This window comes from Panthera pardus, unplaced genomic scaffold, assembly GCF_024362965.1.
Source record: "Panthera pardus isolate Hobbes unplaced genomic scaffold, ASM2436296v1 HiC_scaffold_3, whole genome shotgun sequence".
In the NCBI taxonomy this organism is placed as follows: Eukaryota; Metazoa; Chordata; class Mammalia; order Carnivora; family Felidae; genus Panthera; species Panthera pardus.
The window spans coordinates 33,233,389-33,250,729 of NW_026526876.1; the positions used below are offsets into that span (position 1 = coordinate 33,233,389).

Consider the following 17,341-nt stretch of genomic DNA (forward strand, 5'->3'; position numbering starts at 1 on the left):
TATAGTGCAGATGTGGCCATCGATGATAGATAAGTGGATGATGTGGGTAGGTTTCAGTACAATTTTATTACATAAACAGTAGCAGGGAGGATTTGGTCCTGTGGGCTGTAATTTACCAACCACTGTTCTAATAAAGACTGAGATGCATGAAGTGTATTAGAGATAAATATAGGTGGTTTATTTGGGGAAGGTATTGGGATCTGTCTACCTTTGGATACTTCCATACTAGACACATGGTCAGGAGAAAAACTGGCTATAGTAATCACAAATGTTAGCGATGGTGGAGAGATCCAAACCACAGCTGAGCATGTCCCTTTACGGCTATTGCAGTGACATTCTACGAATGGATTCTACCAATGCAGATGCTCTGTACGTACGAGGTCTTTGCCTTTATTATGAAGATTGTATTGAGAAGGCGGTTCAGTTTTTTGTACAGGCTCTCAGGATGGCTCCTGACCATGAGAAGGCCTGCGTGGCTTGCAGAGTAAGTTCTAGGCCCCACATCTGAGTAGGAAAGAAAGCTTCCTTTTTGAGCCTTTAAGAAAGTCACAAATAGAAGATTCTAGGACCACGTGAAATGTGAGCATGCTGGACATGCTTTTTCCACCTTGCCAGGATGCTTGGTCCTTTCCTTAGAAATTATTTCAGAACTACTTTTATTTGCCTAAAGGCAGATGTGATCATATATGATCCTCCTAATACTAGGTGTGTGTTTTAAGAAAAAATAGTAATGCTTATTCTGGGAAGTGGAGGTAAACCCCGGGTGACACAGGTCTCATTGGTATTCTCTTGTAAATCTTGGTTTCCCCTGTCCACTCCGTAGGAAGCACCAGTGAACAGCAAATAGCCTAGGTGGTGGGGTTGGAGGGGAGGGGGATAAGGATCTGTAAGATGCTAAACAACAGGGATCTGAGAAATTGAAAATAGACTCGGGCCTCTCTGTACGGTGGTCTGAGATTTCCTGGATGTGAACTAACCTCCCTTTGCTTTTCCCTGTAGAATGCCAAAGCACTTAAAGCAAAGAAAGAAGATGGGAATAAAGCATTTAAAGAAGGAAATTACAAGCTAGCCTATGAACTGTACACAGAAGCCCTGGGGATAGACCCTAACAATATAAAAACAAATGCTAAACTCTACTGTAATCGGGGTACGGTTAATTCCAAGGTAAGCACTCGGTCTGGGTCTTGGGGCCTATGGAGATATGTTTAAGGGGCATCAGAGAGGTCGTGGGGAGTCTGCTTAATAAGGACAAGCCACACGAAAGGAGAATAGTGGTTTTGGTTGAGATCTCAGCTTGTTAGGAACTTCCTTTTGAGAAGCAAGCTTTTACCTTTTTCCTAGAATTTCAGGGCACTTGAGGGACAGCTGGGAAGGATATTCCTATCTGGTCTTCCTCAAGATCCCTTCCTTCCACTAAGGGAATGGCTAGAGGCTTTGGGATAATTTTTTAAGCAAATATTGTTGCTGCTTTTTGCCAAAGCGAGTGATTGTGGCTTCCTCGGGAGTGATTTGGAGGAAATTAGAGTATGAAGCAGGCTTAGTTTTTTTTGTCCAGCATGCTCAGCTGAAAATGGTCTGAGCGCCCACTGCAGTGCTGCATACCATGAGAAACCAGAGCAAGCTCTTGCTCTTGTAGCGTTCCAGTGGTCAGAAATCAGTGATTCTTACTCCTGTAGTTAGCCTTTTGGAGAGTGGAGGGCAGGAACCACCCTTAAGTATTTCCTTGTCGTGTTTGGGCACCACCCTGGAATGGCAGAGGTGGCTTATCCTTGCCCATAAGTGTGCCTGGCTTCCATCCCTTAGAAGAGAAACCAGTTTTGAAGCCAGTGTCCGTAGCCCTCCGAGATACTGGAGGGCTTTCTCAGTGACCAGAAATGAGTGTGACAGGGGCCTGGTATGACTGATCCTCTTAGAATTGTGAAGCCGTGCTCACAGCTTCTGGGCTCCCTCGGTCACCGAAGGTGTGAAGTATGACTGCTCTCTCTCTCCTGAAGCTTAGGAAACTAGATGGTGCAATAGAAGACTGCACAAATGCAGTGAAGCTCGATGACACTTATATAAAAGCCTACTTGAGAAGAGCTCAGTGGTAAGTGGTGCTGGAGGGTGAGGGGAAGAGGGAGTTGCTGCCGGCCTGCCAGGGGGATTGCATTATGGATGCTGAAGCAGCCCCAGGGATGTTGTGAGGTCATTTGGTCCTTCCCCCTGCCTCTAGGTGGGATTGTTCCAGCCCTAGACTCTCTTTATAGACCTCCAGCCGAGGAGATTGCACAGCTCCCTCAGTCTCCCATGCCTGTGTCTTACGCCCCTCACGGTCAGTAAGTTTCCTCTGATGCCTGACCCAAATTCCTTTTGTTAAAGTTTAAATCCATTTCCTTTGGAGATTGTATTTTGTATTGTACACTTTTGCTCTAACTTGGCACAGTGCTTGGCACACAGTAGGTGCTCACTCAATAAATGTTTTGTCGAATGAATGTATGTTGCTTCAAAGAGGAAGACAGAGACAGTTGAGAGTTCTGCTTCTCCTGTTTGTTCCGGGTTACAGAAGACAGAAAGGAGTTTAAGCTGGCTCAGCCTCCCAGCAGTATAAGGAAACCCTTTTTGAAATACCTCTGTGACTTGGAGACTTATGAGCCAGGATGTGCCTGCCTAGATCTAGTGCCCGGATTCACCTTCAGAATCGGGGTGCTCCCCAGCTTACATGTCCTTCTTACTCTTGGACCCACCAGACTCTTTTCTGCAGACAGGAACCTTAGCAAGGGCTAGGAGAGACCTCCCCCAAATCCATTTCTTCTTATTTCAGATTATTTCCCAGACAGAGAAGAACAATTCTATCTTAAAATTCCAGAAGGAAGACCTATTTGTTGTATACTAATTCTCCAGCATTCGTTCGTTCCGTTCCTTGTCCTGAAATGTCACATCCAAAGAAGTGGTGCTGCTACTGATGCCTGATGAGCCCTTCATTCTTCAAGCTCCTCAGTCTCATTGGTGCAGGGTGTGGCCTGCCTCCCTTTTAGTTTTCCCAAAATGATCCACTTTTTTTGAAAGCAGGAAAAGTGCTCCTGTATGTGGTGCTTTTTTTTTTTTTCCAAGAGGATTTCTAAGTAGATGAGTAAGTCTATCAAACAGAAACGTACACAGAATTGTATTATAGATCCTGAAACTAGCTGTCTATCATCTCATGTTTGCAAACTGCTGGCAGGCAAACATGGAAGCTTTGGAAGACAGCAGGCACCCTATGATCCAGCTAAAGACTAATGTTAACAGATCCAGAATGCTATGTGCACGTTTACTGTGATGTTATCTGAAAGAGCAAACAAGGAGAATCCCCTAAGCGTCTAGTGGGGCGGGGGTGGCTATATATATGACACTGTGTCAACTCAGTGGATACTCTGCTGTGTTTGAACAGAGAATGGGGAGAGAATATTCTTGGTTTGTTAGCAAGATAAAGGGGTGGACAATTCTATCTTGATATGTGTTCAATGAAGAAAAATCAAATGGCTTTAATCAGACAACTGACAGCTTATCTTTGTGGTAGAAACAGAACTGTCCTCTGAGTGGCTCTGCCTTTGAGATCCCACCACGGGGCACAGCGTGCACTTTGGGGCACAGTTGGCCAAGAACGTGGCAAACAGTCCCCTCAAGCAGCTGGGACTGACATGAAGTAGTGGAGATTAGTTCAGGCCAAACCCTTACCAGAGTCCTGACTGCTACCTCAACTTATCCCTAAAGACGGGGAGATGCCAGATTTCTGCTACATCTCCCATCATGCATTGCAGTTTCCCATTTTCCCTAAAGCTCTACTTCTCTGCATTTTCTTCAACTTAAAAAAAATACTTTTTAAAAAATAGATGTATAGTTTTCATACAGTGTTGTAATGTTTCAGGTGTATGACAATAGAAAAAAAATTTAAATGGAAAGATGTCCTTGAATTTAAAAAACACATTAAGTAAAAATGTAAATCATTGTAATACAAGCTTGTTTAATACATTCCAAAAGGGCATTGAAAGTTCATTAAGGTTATTTATCTGACAGATCATTCTACACCTGGGACCATCAGCTTATATTACTCTTCATGCTGTAAATGGGTTCTCTGAGCTCCTGGTAACATTTGTTCCCAGTGTCCACAGGGCACTGGTTTTTGTCACCATTGTTTAATTAAAATTGTAAATCAAGATGTTGCCAGAAAATCAGAGATGCCTAAGAAGTTGGGCTCTGTCTTGCCAGCCACATCAGCAGCACCCCTCTGCTCTGGCCTCTAAGCCCACCGGGGCTCTGATGTTTGCAAAGATGGGATGTGTGGTGGCAGTGTAGTAAACTTGGTCTTTGTTGGGCAGCAGCTAGCTGTGCCGCACAGTCACTCCTGCTGCCCAGCCGATGGGGTCTGTCTCTGGAACTCCTACACAGTCTGTTTAATCGGTAGGCCAGTCTTGGCACCAGTGATCTCATCGGGACATGGAAAATGCCACTTTGCTTCTGTGGAAAAGAAGGTCTTAACAGGTCTGGCAATCAGCCTTTCAAGTTAGATTCCGCCCATCTTGGGGCAGCCCCCCCTCCCCTTTCTTCTACACTCCTGAAATAAAAGCAAGCCTGCGTTTAGAGTCTCCTTTTTCTCTCACTTACCTCCATCTCTCAGATTGATTAGTCTTAGTGGAGGCATTTGCCAGCAGCCACCATCTTGAACTTGATCCTTCTAGTGGCTCACTAATCCCACTTGTACTCTGGATTGGAGCTGGCCCTGCATGTTTATGGCACTGCAGGTTTCAAAGCTTTTCCATATTCACCGCTCTCACTTCATGATCTTTTTCTCTTGCATTTTAATCCCAAGTAATCAGTCAAGTAGGAGCCTTCACATTGCCTTGTCCTGTGGCAATCCAGATGCCTTTTGGTGGCTCTGAAATCAGAAGGAACTTTCTCCCCTTAGTTGCTTTCTGCTCAAAGCAGAGTATCACTTTGCTGGTTGGGTGCGAGTGGCATGAGACCTGTCTCTTTTTACTTGAGGAACTGGTAGTTAATTTTTTCTCACAGCTAGCTTAAGGATTCCTGTTTCATGAAGCATCTCAACCGAAAGTGTGTGTCTCTTGCTTGAGCCGTGCCTCTTCTCCCAGAGTGATACTGAAGGTGATTGCTGTTTATGTTGATGGACCGCCCTGTATTTCCTTTTCAGTTACATGGACACAGAACAGTATGAGGAAGCAGTGCGGGACTATGAAAAAGTGTATCAGACGGAGAAAACAAAAGGTAAAGGTGTTTGAGAGCCTGTTTCTCAGGGAAATGTGAGGTCTTACTCATAGGCCCTACAACTGGACATAGGAGTAGTTTGATTCACGGATCAGGGACATACCTGGGGCTTATTTGATCACCAGCCAGGAAGAAATTAACAGAGACCCCAAGTGCAGGACAAGGCACTTATTTTCTGGCCCTATATCCTGTCGCTTTTACTTCCTTTTATGTGTAATGAGGCTGATGTGCAGAACTGAAGTATGAGTAGATTTGTTTTTTAATCTTCAGAAAGAAAACACCATAAAAGCACCTGGTATGTATGGTTAACAAGGCTTCTGACTGCAAGGCATCTGGGTTAGTAAGGGAAACCAGAGTCACATTTGTCCATTGACTCTAGATGTCTCCTTCCAGAACACAAACAGCTCCTAAAAAATGCACAGCTGGAACTGAAGAAGAGTAAGAGGAAAGATTACTACAAAATTCTGGGAGTGGACAAGAATGCCTCTGAGGATGAGATCAAAAAAGCTTACCGGAAACGGGCCTTGATGCACCATCCAGGTAGAGTGGGTGTGGGGAGGGGACTTGGTGGGAAGAACGAACCAGGACTCAGTCCAGAAAGTTCCCAGCTCTTGGGGCGCCTGGGTGGCTTAGTTGATGGGGCATCTGACTCTTGATTTCGGCTTAGGTCGTGATCTTGCGGTTCATGGAATTGAGCCCTGCCTCAAGCTCCAGTCTGACAGCACGGAGCCTGCTTAGGATTCTCTCTCTCCCTCCTCTGCCTCTACCCTGTGCTCACCTGCTCTCTCTTTCCCCCTCTCCCTCCCTTTTTCTCTGAAAATAAGTAAACTTTTAAAAGGAAGAAAGTTTCTGGCCCTTCAGCGGATAGGTAATAAGGTGTTGCTAAGTTCCATACCCTCCAAATTTTGGAAGTACCACATTCTAAAATTGGACATAAAGTGGTCTTTCTCTTCAACTTTTATTTTCTTGTGACCCTGAGTTCTTCCTATACTCCTCCCTTTAGATCGGCACAGTGGAGCCAGTGCCGAAGTTCAGAAGGAGGAGGAGAAAAAGTTCAAGGAAGTTGGAGAAGCTTTTACCATCCTCTCTGATCCCAAAAAAAAGACTCGCTATGACAGTGGACAGGACCTGGATGAGGAGGGCATGAATATGGGTGGTGAGTTGGTTGGGGCAGCCTGGGACGAACCTGACCAGTGTGGATCTTTAGAATTTTTCTTAAGACACTCCAACGGAGAGTCTATCTAGTAGCTAGTGATGCATAGTGATTTGTAAGGCACACCCTAGATAAATACCTGTAACGTGTGAGGCACTGTGATGGGTGCTGGAAATAACAAAGGTGAATCAAACAGGTTCCCTGTGCTCTGAGAACCCAGTCTAGGGCTTTGCAAACTGGCCCACAAGCCACTTCTGACCTCTGACCCCTGGATGTGAAATCCCAACAAGTACAGTCAAATGTAGTGGGTGCCCAGGGTGCAGAGGACATAAGCACTAGCAAGGGAAGGCTTGGAAGTGCAGAAATAATACCGTTGGGGAGCTGTAAGGGGCTGAATGTAGAAGAATAGAGGGTGTTTGAGGCAGGGGGTGCTAAGGCATGAAGCCCCAGAGTAGCTGGATCCCCCTGCAGGGGCTAGAGTAGGCAATATGGGTTTTTTTCCTGTTGGTTAGAAGTTCCCCCCACTGTTGAAGGATCCTAAGTAGGGGAACTATGAACCAGAGTTAGGTGGCAGAATATTTGTGGTGGCGGTGAGGAGAGGCGCTTTGGTGCGGTGAAGGGGGAGAGAATCGGAGGGCACAGTGGGAGGGCAGGGCTTGATTCATGTCTGTGTTGGAAGAGGGGAAGGATGAACTTGAGTGGCTTTGGACGGCTGACTGGATGGAGCCATTACCTGAGCTAGGGGGCCCGAGATGAGCAGATACAGAGAGGCAAGGAAGAATTTGCATCTGGATACAATGTGCCTGCTGGATCAACTGATGGAGATGCGTCCTCTGTGGACTTTAGCAACGGAGGCGCGGGTAGGGGCAGCAGACCTGCTGTGGCCTGGTGATGAGGGCACAGTACTGGAGTCAGGCAGGAGTTGGAATGTTCAGTTCTATTGCCTTCACTGGCCACGTGATCTTGAGCAAGTTACTTGAGCTCCTGCCTGGTTTTGTTGAGTATAAACTGGGGATGATGTAAGGCATGCAGAGTACCGAGCACCACGACTGGCACCTAGTAGGTGCTTCATAAGCCATGGCGCTTTTTTTCTGGCATTTAGTCTAGACAGCATGGAATCAAATGAATACAATAAATCTTAGAACTTACTCTTCCATTTAGTGTTGTTAGCACTGAAGTGATAGATTTTAGCCTTTTCAGTAGCAGCCCAGCATTATAGAGAGACAGTGTGAGGAAAGTCTTATGTAAGTGCAAATGGCATCCCACTTGTTGTGAAGAAGATCCAGCAAAGTAGGTGGAGGTGAAGAAAGCTTTCCTTCAGGTTTGCGCTGGGAAGAAGAAGGGAACATGTCCCAGAAGTGGGATTAGGCATGGGGGGTGGGGATACGTGTGCCCACCCCCATCAATGACTTTAGGGAAAGGAGGTGAGGGGTGTGTCTGGGAAAGCTTGGGGGCCCATCTGCCATGTCATCCTAAGTTCCTTTTCAGACAGGTCTAACTTGTTCACCTTTTGCCCCTTCCCTGTTTCTCATTTTGCTGCACAGATTTTGACGCCAACAATATCTTCAAGGCATTCTTTGGCGGTCCTGGGGGCTTCAGCTTTGAAGGTGGGTATGCCCGCTGCTCTTGGGAGCTTCCAGATCACAGGCCCATAATGCAGCTCCCCGCTATGGGAGAGTCAGGGGGGCCCTTAAGTAGAGGCGACAGAACCCCCATCCAGCAGGGTACCGATCCACACAGGTGCTGCTGAGGATGGTGGTAGGGAAGTTCCTGGGTGTACCATGCCTCGGGACCATTGGTGCCCCACCTCTGCAGGGCCAGGGAGGCGTTCACACGGTCTAGTACCAGGGCCTCTCCAAGAGTGAAGGTTAGAAGCTGCACAGACAGCTGCTCACCTGCTCTCCTTATACCCCCAGGCCCAGGCTTGTTGATTGACTTGGCAGCTTTTCTGTTTGAACTTGAAGCAGCCCTTGAAGACTTTCCCGTCATCAGAGCAAAGTGATCTTCCCACACAGAGCCAACTAACAAGCCCTTCTTTTCCCTTACAGCATCTGGTCCAGGGAATTTCTTTTTTCAATTTGGCTAAGGAGAGGAAACCATCCAGAACCCAGAAAGTGGAGACTTGCTCAGTGTAACCTTGAACGTGGGCACAGTTCACCTCCTCCCTTCATCTCATCTCCCCATCCTTAGAGCAGTTTCGTTTTCTTAGTTGGATGCCCTGTGTCTGTGTGAGTTGGGGGGAAGGAGAGGGAGCCAGCGCCGAAGACTGCGGGGAGGGGAGGGAGGCGGGGGGTGGACAGGGAGGCAGCTTGTGAATTTTTGTTTTACTGTTTAACTTTATTAAAAAAGAAAAAAAAATTAAGAGAATAAAATGTTTTGACCCTTTCTGGCACTTTGCTCTGGCAGCTGCTTTGTGTCACTCCAGACCCGGTGGGCCAGAGCTGAGCCCCCAGCACGGAGCTGGTGCTGGCATGGATTTCAGGCTCAGCAAGCTGCCCCACAGGGGATGTGGGCACCTAGGGCCTGATGGCAAGGGGATGCTGGCCGCCTCTCCCAAACCTGTTGAGCCATGTGAGTACCCAGCAGGCCCTGAGTATGTTGTTGGGCCCAGCCTGATGTCAGTCATGGGGAAGTTGAGTTCAGAGAACGGGTTTATTTGATGTAAGGGCCACCACAAATCACCAGAGGCTGTGTGTGTCCAGAGCTCACATGGAATGTGGCTGGGCTGACCCAGACCCCCTTGCTGTCCTATTGCCAGTGTAGGCTAAGGGAGCTGGGGACCAGGACAAAATCCTGGCCTCCCTGACCCCCAGGCCCATTCCAGGTGGGACGTGCAGCTCCTGGGGCACAGACGTTAAACTCACACGCTTAGAGATAGCATTCTTAGCATGTACTCCTCACTTTCTCCACTGGTGTCCCTTTCTGTGTGGGAGGCAAACTGGGGAAGGAAATAGTGGTCAGGGTCCTGCTATCCGGGTCAAGTTTAGTGTTTGTTGCAAGTAATCTTTCTAGGAGTTCCAGGCAGAGACACTTGAGACTTTGGCTGAAGCTTAGACTTTTGGCGCTTCGGTAGTAGCGATGGCTGGGGAAAGACTGTGGACCAAACAGGTAACTTACATTTCTCTTCCTTCTGAGCCCCTGCCCCTTTCCAGTCTTCCCGCTTTGTCACCGAGGCCATGGTGACAGGATGCCCGAGGTAGGCCTGAGAAGCTCCTACTGGCCTGTACAAAACTCCTCAGTGTCAGGTGTTGCCTTGTGTTTAAGGGTGGCCCGTCCCTAGAGGACTGAAGGACCCAGACTAGGGACCGTGGGTCTTGCTGGGAAGGCCCTCTCCTTGCTTTGGGCTGGCACACCTGTGGGCCCACTGCTGCAGTCAGTGGGGGAGACAGGCTCTGCTCCACGTCTCTCAGACCCAGGCAGCCCCCACTTTCTGTGCCCGTCTAAGATCAGCCTCTCTCCGTTCTGCCTCCTCATGAAAGCCAACACTGTTCAGCTGCCCAGCCTCACCACAGCTGTGCCCGGCCAGCAGAGGGGAGACAGGACCGATGGCCCCACGCTGCGGGACAAAGCCAGTCCTGATACGCCAACCCCGGCCCCAGGGAGGCCTGAGCTGGGCACAGAAGGGGTGAGAGAGACTGCACGCGGCCAGGATTAACACGGTTTATTTCATTGTCAGTCTTACAAGTCACTGAGGTTGGGCAAAGCCAGGATAGTAACTCGAGCACTTTCGTCCAGTAACAACTCAATGAGCAAGGCCCTATTACTGAGCAGGGGGCAGCAGAGGGCACCCCAGGAACCGCAGCACAGGCACCGATGTTCCAAACCCCTTCCCGGAGGCACCAGGCAGGGCTTGGCCCTTAACAGCCAGGCGTCCGCCCCACTGGCTCTTGGTCCCCACCAACTGACGCCCTTTGGAGGAGGCACACGGGCCTACAGAGGCATTAAGGGGGCAAGTTGGGCTGGGCAGACAGCAAGATAGGAGCTTCCCCACCGAGGTACTTTCTCTGGCTTTGATCTCCCCATCCCCACAGCAGAGCCACACCGCTGGAAAGGATGGCCAGCCCATCCCCATCCCAGGAAGGGGGAAGCCCTGTGGCCATCCGGGAGTGGCTGTTGCTTACTGTTCTCTTTTCTCCCCTACTTATCCACCTGTTCCCTAGTTACAGTGTGGAGGAGGAGAGGACAGGCACTTAGGGCCAAAGGTGGGACGTACACCCCTTTTTCTACTCTGGTAAAAAGCCCCAGACTTCCTGGGGCTGCAATGATTAAGATCCAGGGTCTAAGCCCAGGGATTCCCCCCCACCCCGAATCCATCGCCGGTTTCCCACAGCCGCAGTGACCGCCCTGTGGGTACCTGCAGCTCTGAGGTGACCCCCTCCACCCCGCTGGCCAGCTCTGGGCAGGGGAACCAGTAACAGGCAGCTGGGCTCGGGGTTGTGGCTGCAGTTCCAGGCCCAGCTTGGCTCAGCCTGGGCAGCTTTGCTCTGGGTTCCTGAATGGTGCCTCCTACCCCACCTTGTGTTGAAAGCTTGGACGTTAGCGGGAGGAGGGTGGGCAGGAAAAGTTACAAGTTTTTAAAAAGTTACAAGAAGGTTAACTTTGAGTAAAAAAAAAAAAAAAAAAAAAAATCTTAAAGATGAAGCAGAAGGCATGCTTCCCTCTCCCCACTCTCCCTGTAAGGAGCAAGGGGCTGACTACGGCAAGGGCACTCAGATGACGGTGCAGGACTGGAAGGCACCCCCCTTGCGGCTGCCGTGCGTGGGCACAGGTTTGCCCTTCCCGTAGTACCCCGTGAAGATGGCCCTGACCTCCATCTTCTTGGCCAGGCTCAGCAGCCAACGCCCGCTGCCCAAGGAGTAGAGTTTGCCCCGGTGTAGCTCACCCACCTCCTCGCCTCGGCTGCCCCCCTTCTCCTGCCGCACAATCTCCAGGAGGTCAATGCCCGTCTGCACGGCCTCCACGTCCCCCGCGCAGCCGAGGGTGATGTGAGCACGGCTGCCCCGGGGCAGGCTGTCAGAGGGGGACAGCTTGTCCACGTCATTTGGCCACAGCGGCAGCTCCTGCTCGCTCAGCTCCACCCGGGCTCCGGCAGTCTTGGGCGTCACGAAGAGGGCAGTGACAGTCAGCGTGAAGGCCTTGCCGTAGGATTTCTTCACCACCTGTGGGGAGAGGACGACAGCTAAGCTGGAGGTGGTGGCCCCTGCGGTGGACAGCTGACCAAGGATGGACCTGACAGAGGTGAGCACGAGGCAGCCGAGCCCTGGGGGGAAAGCCGCACGCAGCCCGTGTGTTCCAGGAGGACATCTTTCTACGGACACCGTTCAGGCTAATGTGACAAAGCCAAGGAGCCAGAGGTGCCAGACATGGGCAGAGTTGGAAGCCAGACTCCCTGAACTCAGCCATCCCCCTGCCCACCAGCTGCAGGGCTCTGAGCAAGCTGTTTAACCTTGCTGTGTTGGCTTATTCACCTGTAAAACAGGGATGATACTAGAACCTACCTCGGTGCCTGGATTAAAGGAGTATCTGGGTGAAGACTCTAGAAGAGTAACAGGCATGTGACAAGTGCCAATGCCATTGCTATTCGGTTCATCCTGGTAATAAGCCACCCTGGTACCCAGGCAATATCCCAGAGGACAGGGTGGGGCCAGAAGTCAATGCCTTCAACCAGAATCTACCCCGTACACCTTGGTTTACATCTGATTACATGTCTGGTTATATCTGATTCTCTGAAAAAGGCCATCTTTCCCGACTGACCATAAACACGTCTCCACTTTTGCTCACAATCCCTTGTGTCTTGCGCAGAACAGGTGCTTAATAAATATTGTTACGCGCACGAGTGGTTGGGATGGTAGTGGACAATGTTACGTATTCGTTCATGCAGCTGTGCTAGGTGCCAAGAACACTACCACAAACCAAAGTAAAGAATGCAAGTTGGGGAGACCAATAAACAGGAAGATGGCTGCCGCGTCAACCTAGGCAGACGAGCGGGGGAGACACCGGGGAGGCTGGAGACGGCAGCGTGCGGCCGGGCGACACCTGCTGTGTAAGGACCACACGGCAGAGGCTAGGGCGGCAGCAGAGCGGGAGGGAGGGGTCTGGCGCCTCAAAGCCAACAAACCTCACTATCCCTCCATGCGCCCTACTCCAGGGCAAGACCAGGCCTAGGACCCGGGGACAGGGATGTCAGAGCACCAGGCTCCCTGGGGGCAGGGGACACCTGGCCTTCGGGACTCCACACAAGCTTAGGCCAGAGCACGAGTCTGCTGCCGGGCATCAAAAGTAAAATGCTCTGGTGGGCGGGCCTTCGGGGTGAATGCACAGGCCGGTGGCGTGCTGGGCAGGGGGGTGCTCCCCAGAAAGGGTAGGTGACATCTGTGTGACTAAGCCTGTGGAGGGATGAAGGGAGCAGGAGATGCCATTTCTTCTGAGAGGCTGTCTGGTTTCTGGTCCCTGCCTTGAGCTGGCACCCATCTCCAGGAGACCCTGCCCTCTCCCCACCTCAGCTGGGTGTCCCTGGGGGGCACTCACATCCTGCTGGGCATACTCTTCTGCCCCAGCAGCCTTCCCGTAGTCACAGAACTTGGTTGTGCAGTGCAGCACGCCTGGGGGTCTCTTCCCAAAGTAGGTGACCAGTTCAATCTTCTCCCTGGGCTCATCCCCAGAGACAACTGCAGGGAGAGAGAGTGGGGCAGTCAGGGCAGGAGAGCAGGGGCCATCCCAACATCTGTCACCACAACCATGGAGGCTCAAGAGGAAAAAAAAAACAAAAAACTGGAGATCAAACAGAAGTTCCTCAGTAATCCACAATAATTCACTCATTTACTAGGTGGTCAAACAGCCACGCCAGAGCTACAAAAAGGTGTCTAAATTCCCTGACTTCACATTAGTTATGCAGATTTTTATAGCTCTTTTCCAGATTTGAAAACTAAGGCACTTATAACCCAGGGACAGGCAGCAGAGGCCAAGGGAATCGGCTTCAGCAGCTACACGTCTGAAAGAGGGAAGCCAGTCATGAAAAATAGGGTAGAAAGGCAAAGGAGTGTTGGAACTGTGCAGTACGACGGAAGGAGTCAGAGCATAATTAATATCCCAGCCCACTCATAAGCCCTTCGGCCTGGGGCAAGTGATCGACCCTTATCTGTCTTTATCAAGTACCATCAGGGTGACTATACACCCATTTCCCCAGGGTCACTCCGAGTCGTGCCCCACTGCACTCGGAGCTTCCTGGACAAGAAGTTACCTGGTCACCAGAGCATGTACCTTGCAGGCCTGTTTGGTGGAGGAGACCATGCTTGGGATATGAAGAGATATTACGTGGTGAGACTTGGAGTATCCGGGGTTTCAATTTCCAGACTCTAGGCCTGTGGCTAGCTTCCGAGTCACTAGGTCTGTCCTATTTACTCCCAGAGTCTAGTCCCTGCGAGGATGTCGCTTACCCTCCCCAGGGGAGGGAGACCCGAGAGCAGGCCCATTACATTTCTCCTGCTGTGTCGCAGGCAGAAAAGGATTGTAGTTTTTAACGGTAAAAGCAGTTTCAAGAGGCAGCCACTCTCCAAGGCAGAGCCACCAGCTCTAACCAGGAGCCCTGCCTGGCTGGTGCTTTTCTGCCAAGCCATTCCGGGCACAGGGGTCACACCTGGACGATGTCACCGTAGGCTCCACGGCTTCCTGGTTTCCCAGCATTCCAGCCTTAGGAGCCAAGAAGGGTCTCTGAGCAACGCGCAGGCACAAATCACCTGCCTCTGAGTGATAACACAGAAACATGGGTGGGGACACTGCAAGTAGAAAGATGGTCCAAAATGGGGGGAAACCAGTCTGAGACCTGGACCCATCCTCAGTGAGGTCACAATAGTCCTGTCAGTTTTGGGCAGCTTAGGATTCCATGGAATATTTTAAGTTTATATTTTTAGTAATCTCTACGCCCAACACGGGGCTCAAACGCATGACCCTGAGATCAAGAGCCGGGTGCTCTTCCCACTGAGCCAGCCAGGCGCCCCCTCCGTGGAATACTTTATCTCAAAAGATGGTTCTGCGGCTAAAAACAAGTTAGAAGACAACGGGACCAGATCCTCCCTCTAAGGTTATACGAAATGTTGATGCATTTCCTGTCTGTGTTTCCTGCCCCAAAGACAGGGTCAGTGGTCTCTATGGGGGGGGGGGGGGGGGTAGTAGGAAGGGCACAGTGAGAGGAGAGGTGCCCCGGGGAGCGCCTCCCCCCACAGCCCACCGTGCCTCACACCAGGTGAGCCTCCACCTGCCTGCCACAGCCGGCTCCCGACGCGGGGACACCACGCGGTCCCGGGCACACAGCACCCCGTGCCCAGCGAGGGAGGCTCGCGAATGAGGCTAACCGCCCGCACCCTGGCCAGCCTGCCACCTACAGTGTCGCAGCTCCTTCTTGAAGGCCTTGTGGTTCCCCAGCTCCTCCAGGAAGGCCTGGCTGGCTTTGCGGAGGCTCTCGGAACTCTTCTTGGTCAGGAACCAGCCGAAGTAGAGCGGCAGGAAGTCCTTCTCCAGCCCCGGCTTCAGCTTCTTCAGCTCGTCGGCCGACAGCTGCCACTGATTCTTCTCCTTGAGCTGGGCACAGTCCAGCCGCCACGCCGTCTTGGGCTCCACCAGCACCACCTGGTACTGGTACTGGTCGGCCATGTCAAAGAGCTGCTCCAGCCGCTCCCGCTCGTGGTTGGTGTCGTCCAGCACCAGGACGCGGATGTCCCGGCGGCAGTAGGCCGCCAGGTCCTCGTCCAGCCGCTTGTACTCCTCAGAGAAGTCTCCTCGAATGCCGGGGTTAATCTTGTACGCGTCGGCAGACACCATCTTGGTGCCGTCGCGGTACCTGTCCACAATGACCCGCGCCAGCGTGGACTTGCCGCTCCCCGGCAGGCCTCGCAGGATGAAGAGCGTCTTGCACTCTTGCAGTGTGGCCACCGTCTCCTCATCCTGCAGGAAAGGAAACTGCAGCTCAGGCTTGTCCTTGGCCCCTGAGGATGACATTTTGCGGAAGAAGATCTTGGGCAGGAACGCGTGGCTCTTTCGGGAGAAGCTTCTATTCTGTGTGAGGAGGGGAAGAGCAGAGTCAGCCAGCTCGCCTGGGGCCACCCCGCCAGTCTCTCGCCCCTTGTCTCTGGCCTCCTTCGAATCGGGGCTCCCAGCCCTGAGTTACAAGCAGCCCCGGGGTTGCGGGCACCCTGCCGGGCGGCAGCTCGCACCTTTCCCTTCTCTGTAGTATGTAGCGGTCAGTTTCTGGTTGTAGAGGAGGGAGGGGAGAGCTTGTCTGGGCGCTCCTCGACTCTTAATTCCCTCTGGCTGGAGCTATAGCTTCAAGGATCCCCCACTGCTGCCACCTCTCAAGGGAAAGCGTGAAGTGTGCGCCTGTGGTTCTAGGCGAGGACCCTAATTTTATATTCCTGGCACCTATTAAGGATGACCTCTTTGGAGGTGGGGCTGCTATGTCTGGGCAAAGCCACAGCTGCCCTGGCTCTGGGTGTGCAGAGGAGGGTGGGGGTGGAGAAGGGTTACCCAAAGACTGCCTCCCTCCCCCGAACAAGGGCAGCAACAGATAATACTCTCTTGTCTGGGATGGGGGGGGGACAATGGTCCCACAGAAGGCCTGGTGGGGGGCAGGGCAGGAGAGCGCCGCACAAAGGGCCTCATTCACCACGCCTGCCACCTCCTCCTCTGCCCTTGCCCCCCCCCCCCCCCCCCCCCCCCCCGCAAAGTCGTGGTCTTTGTGCCTGCCCCAGGACCGCGCGGTCCAGGGCACCTGCGTCCAGGGTCCAGCTCTGTCCACCACTTTGTCAGCGGCACCTCCCTGAGCCACTTGTTTTCCGCCCCGCTAAAAGCCACAGGTGGTAACGCTTGTTGCGGTACGCGGTCTCCCACAGCGGCTCCGCCCCCAGGCAGCAGCACTCCGAGCGCTGCGCTGGCCCTCGCTTTTCTCAGACAAGGCCCGCGGGCCGGAGAAGGCGAGGAATGCCCGCCCCGCGCTACCCCCGACCCAGACTCGGTCTGCCCGGCTCCCGCGGCGCCCGGCACCCGCCCTCCTGCGGCGGCCGTGCGGCCCTCCCACTCGGCTCGCGTCTCCCCTACCTCGGGCTGCACTCCACGGCCCAGAAAGCCAGAGCTCAACTCCGGAACTTCGAGTGCTCATTTGCATGGCACTTCCTCCCGAAAATCCCCCCACACTCCCGTTTTCCGTAAGGGTACTTCGCCGGCCCGGCCCGCTCCCTCCGCTCCCGCCTCCCCGCGCCCGCTCACCATGATGAGGGGGGCGCCGCCGTCGCCGCCTAGGCAGGCACTAGCTCTCCGGGACCGCCCGCCTGCGCGGAGGGACACGGAGCCCAGCGGTGGCACGACCCCCGCGGGGCAGCCTTATATAGCCCGGGGGCGGAGCGCGCGGCGGGCCGGGGCGGGCCGGGGCGGGGCTCTCGGCGCAGGCGCGGCGAATCGAAACCCGAAACTGACTGCGCGCGGGAGGAAGCGGCCGCCCAGCGCCCAGCTGGGCCGCGGCGCACCTGTGTCCTCCAGAGTTCCAGCCGAGCTCTAGAAAGAGGGAGGCAGTCACCCTTCCCTGGTCCCACAGAGGGATTAGGGTGAAGCCAGGGAGGCAGGGTCGTGCAAGGGCAAAGGCAGATCCTGTCTTTATTTAAAATTTTGGTATTTTATTCATCGTGGGGTTTTGCGTTAATTTTTGTGTGTTTTACAATATTATGTTAAAATACTGTTATGTCGCTTACTGAGTTTCTTGGCACCTTATGAAAAATTGCATCTGAAATGCCTCACTCGCCTCACCCTAGTCGGGGCCTGGTCCTAGCTAGCGTCACGTCAGCCCTAACGCCTACAAGGACTGCAGAAATGGAACAAGGATGGCAATAGCCAAGGGACAGATGGATAACGTAGTGAAATCCTAGCTTATCCCCTGAGGTAGCTGTTCAGCCACCACCACCTCTG

General features: G+C 52.5%; 2 protein-coding genes across 6 annotated transcripts in view; one reads left to right on the forward strand and one right to left on the reverse strand.

The window, feature by feature from the left end:
• DNAJC7 (DnaJ heat shock protein family (Hsp40) member C7) overlaps positions 1-11,026 on the forward strand; it is a 29,184-nt gene extending 18,158 nt beyond the window's left edge. For all 3 annotated transcript variants that reach the window (XM_019435440.2, XM_019435441.2, XM_019435442.2), the window contains 8 exons: positions 331-484; positions 1,000-1,164; positions 1,995-2,086; positions 5,165-5,238; positions 5,632-5,778; positions 6,242-6,394; positions 7,936-7,998; positions 8,440-11,026. In XM_019435440.2, coding sequence (XP_019290985.1) covers positions 331-484; positions 1,000-1,164; positions 1,995-2,086; positions 5,165-5,238; positions 5,632-5,778; positions 6,242-6,394; positions 7,936-7,998; positions 8,440-8,477 — 886 coding nt within the window. In that variant the 3' untranslated portion in view covers positions 8,478-11,026. The remainder of the gene's footprint in view (positions 1-330; positions 485-999; positions 1,165-1,994; positions 2,087-5,164; positions 5,239-5,631; positions 5,779-6,241; positions 6,395-7,935; positions 7,999-8,439) is intronic.
• CNP (2',3'-cyclic nucleotide 3' phosphodiesterase) lies at positions 10,038-16,781 on the reverse strand. Of its 3 annotated transcripts, none has more exons than XM_019435478.2 (4): positions 16,649-16,781; positions 14,773-15,442; positions 12,920-13,059; positions 10,038-11,550 (listed from the first exon to the last, which is right to left on the reverse strand). In XM_019435478.2, the coding sequence occupies exons 1-4, from the start codon at positions 16,649-16,651 to the stop codon at positions 11,101-11,103; spliced, it is 1,263 nt and encodes a 420-aa protein (XP_019291023.2). In that variant the 5' UTR covers positions 16,652-16,781; the 3' UTR covers positions 10,038-11,100. The 3 variants fall into 3 exon arrangements, with proteins under 3 accessions (XP_019291023.2, XP_053748272.1, XP_053748273.1); XM_053892297.1 differs by lacking the exon at positions 16,649-16,781 and adding an exon at positions 16,481-16,594; XM_053892298.1 differs by lacking the exon at positions 16,649-16,781 and adding an exon at positions 15,601-15,777.
• Positions 16,782-17,341: the final 560 nt, after the last annotated feature.

What these genes read in the sequence shown, in the direction of transcription:
- CNP (XM_019435478.2), bottom strand. An exon ending in CAAGAAGGAGCTGCGACACT is followed by an intron (nt 13,060 to 14,772) that starts GTAGGTGGCAGG and finishes CTCTCCCTGCAG; the next exon opens with TTGTCTCTGGGGATGAGCCC. An exon ending in AAGAGTATGCCCAGCAGGAT is followed by an intron (nt 11,551 to 12,919) that starts GTGAGTGCCCCC and finishes CTCTCCCCACAG; the next exon opens with GTGGTGAAGAAATCCTACGG.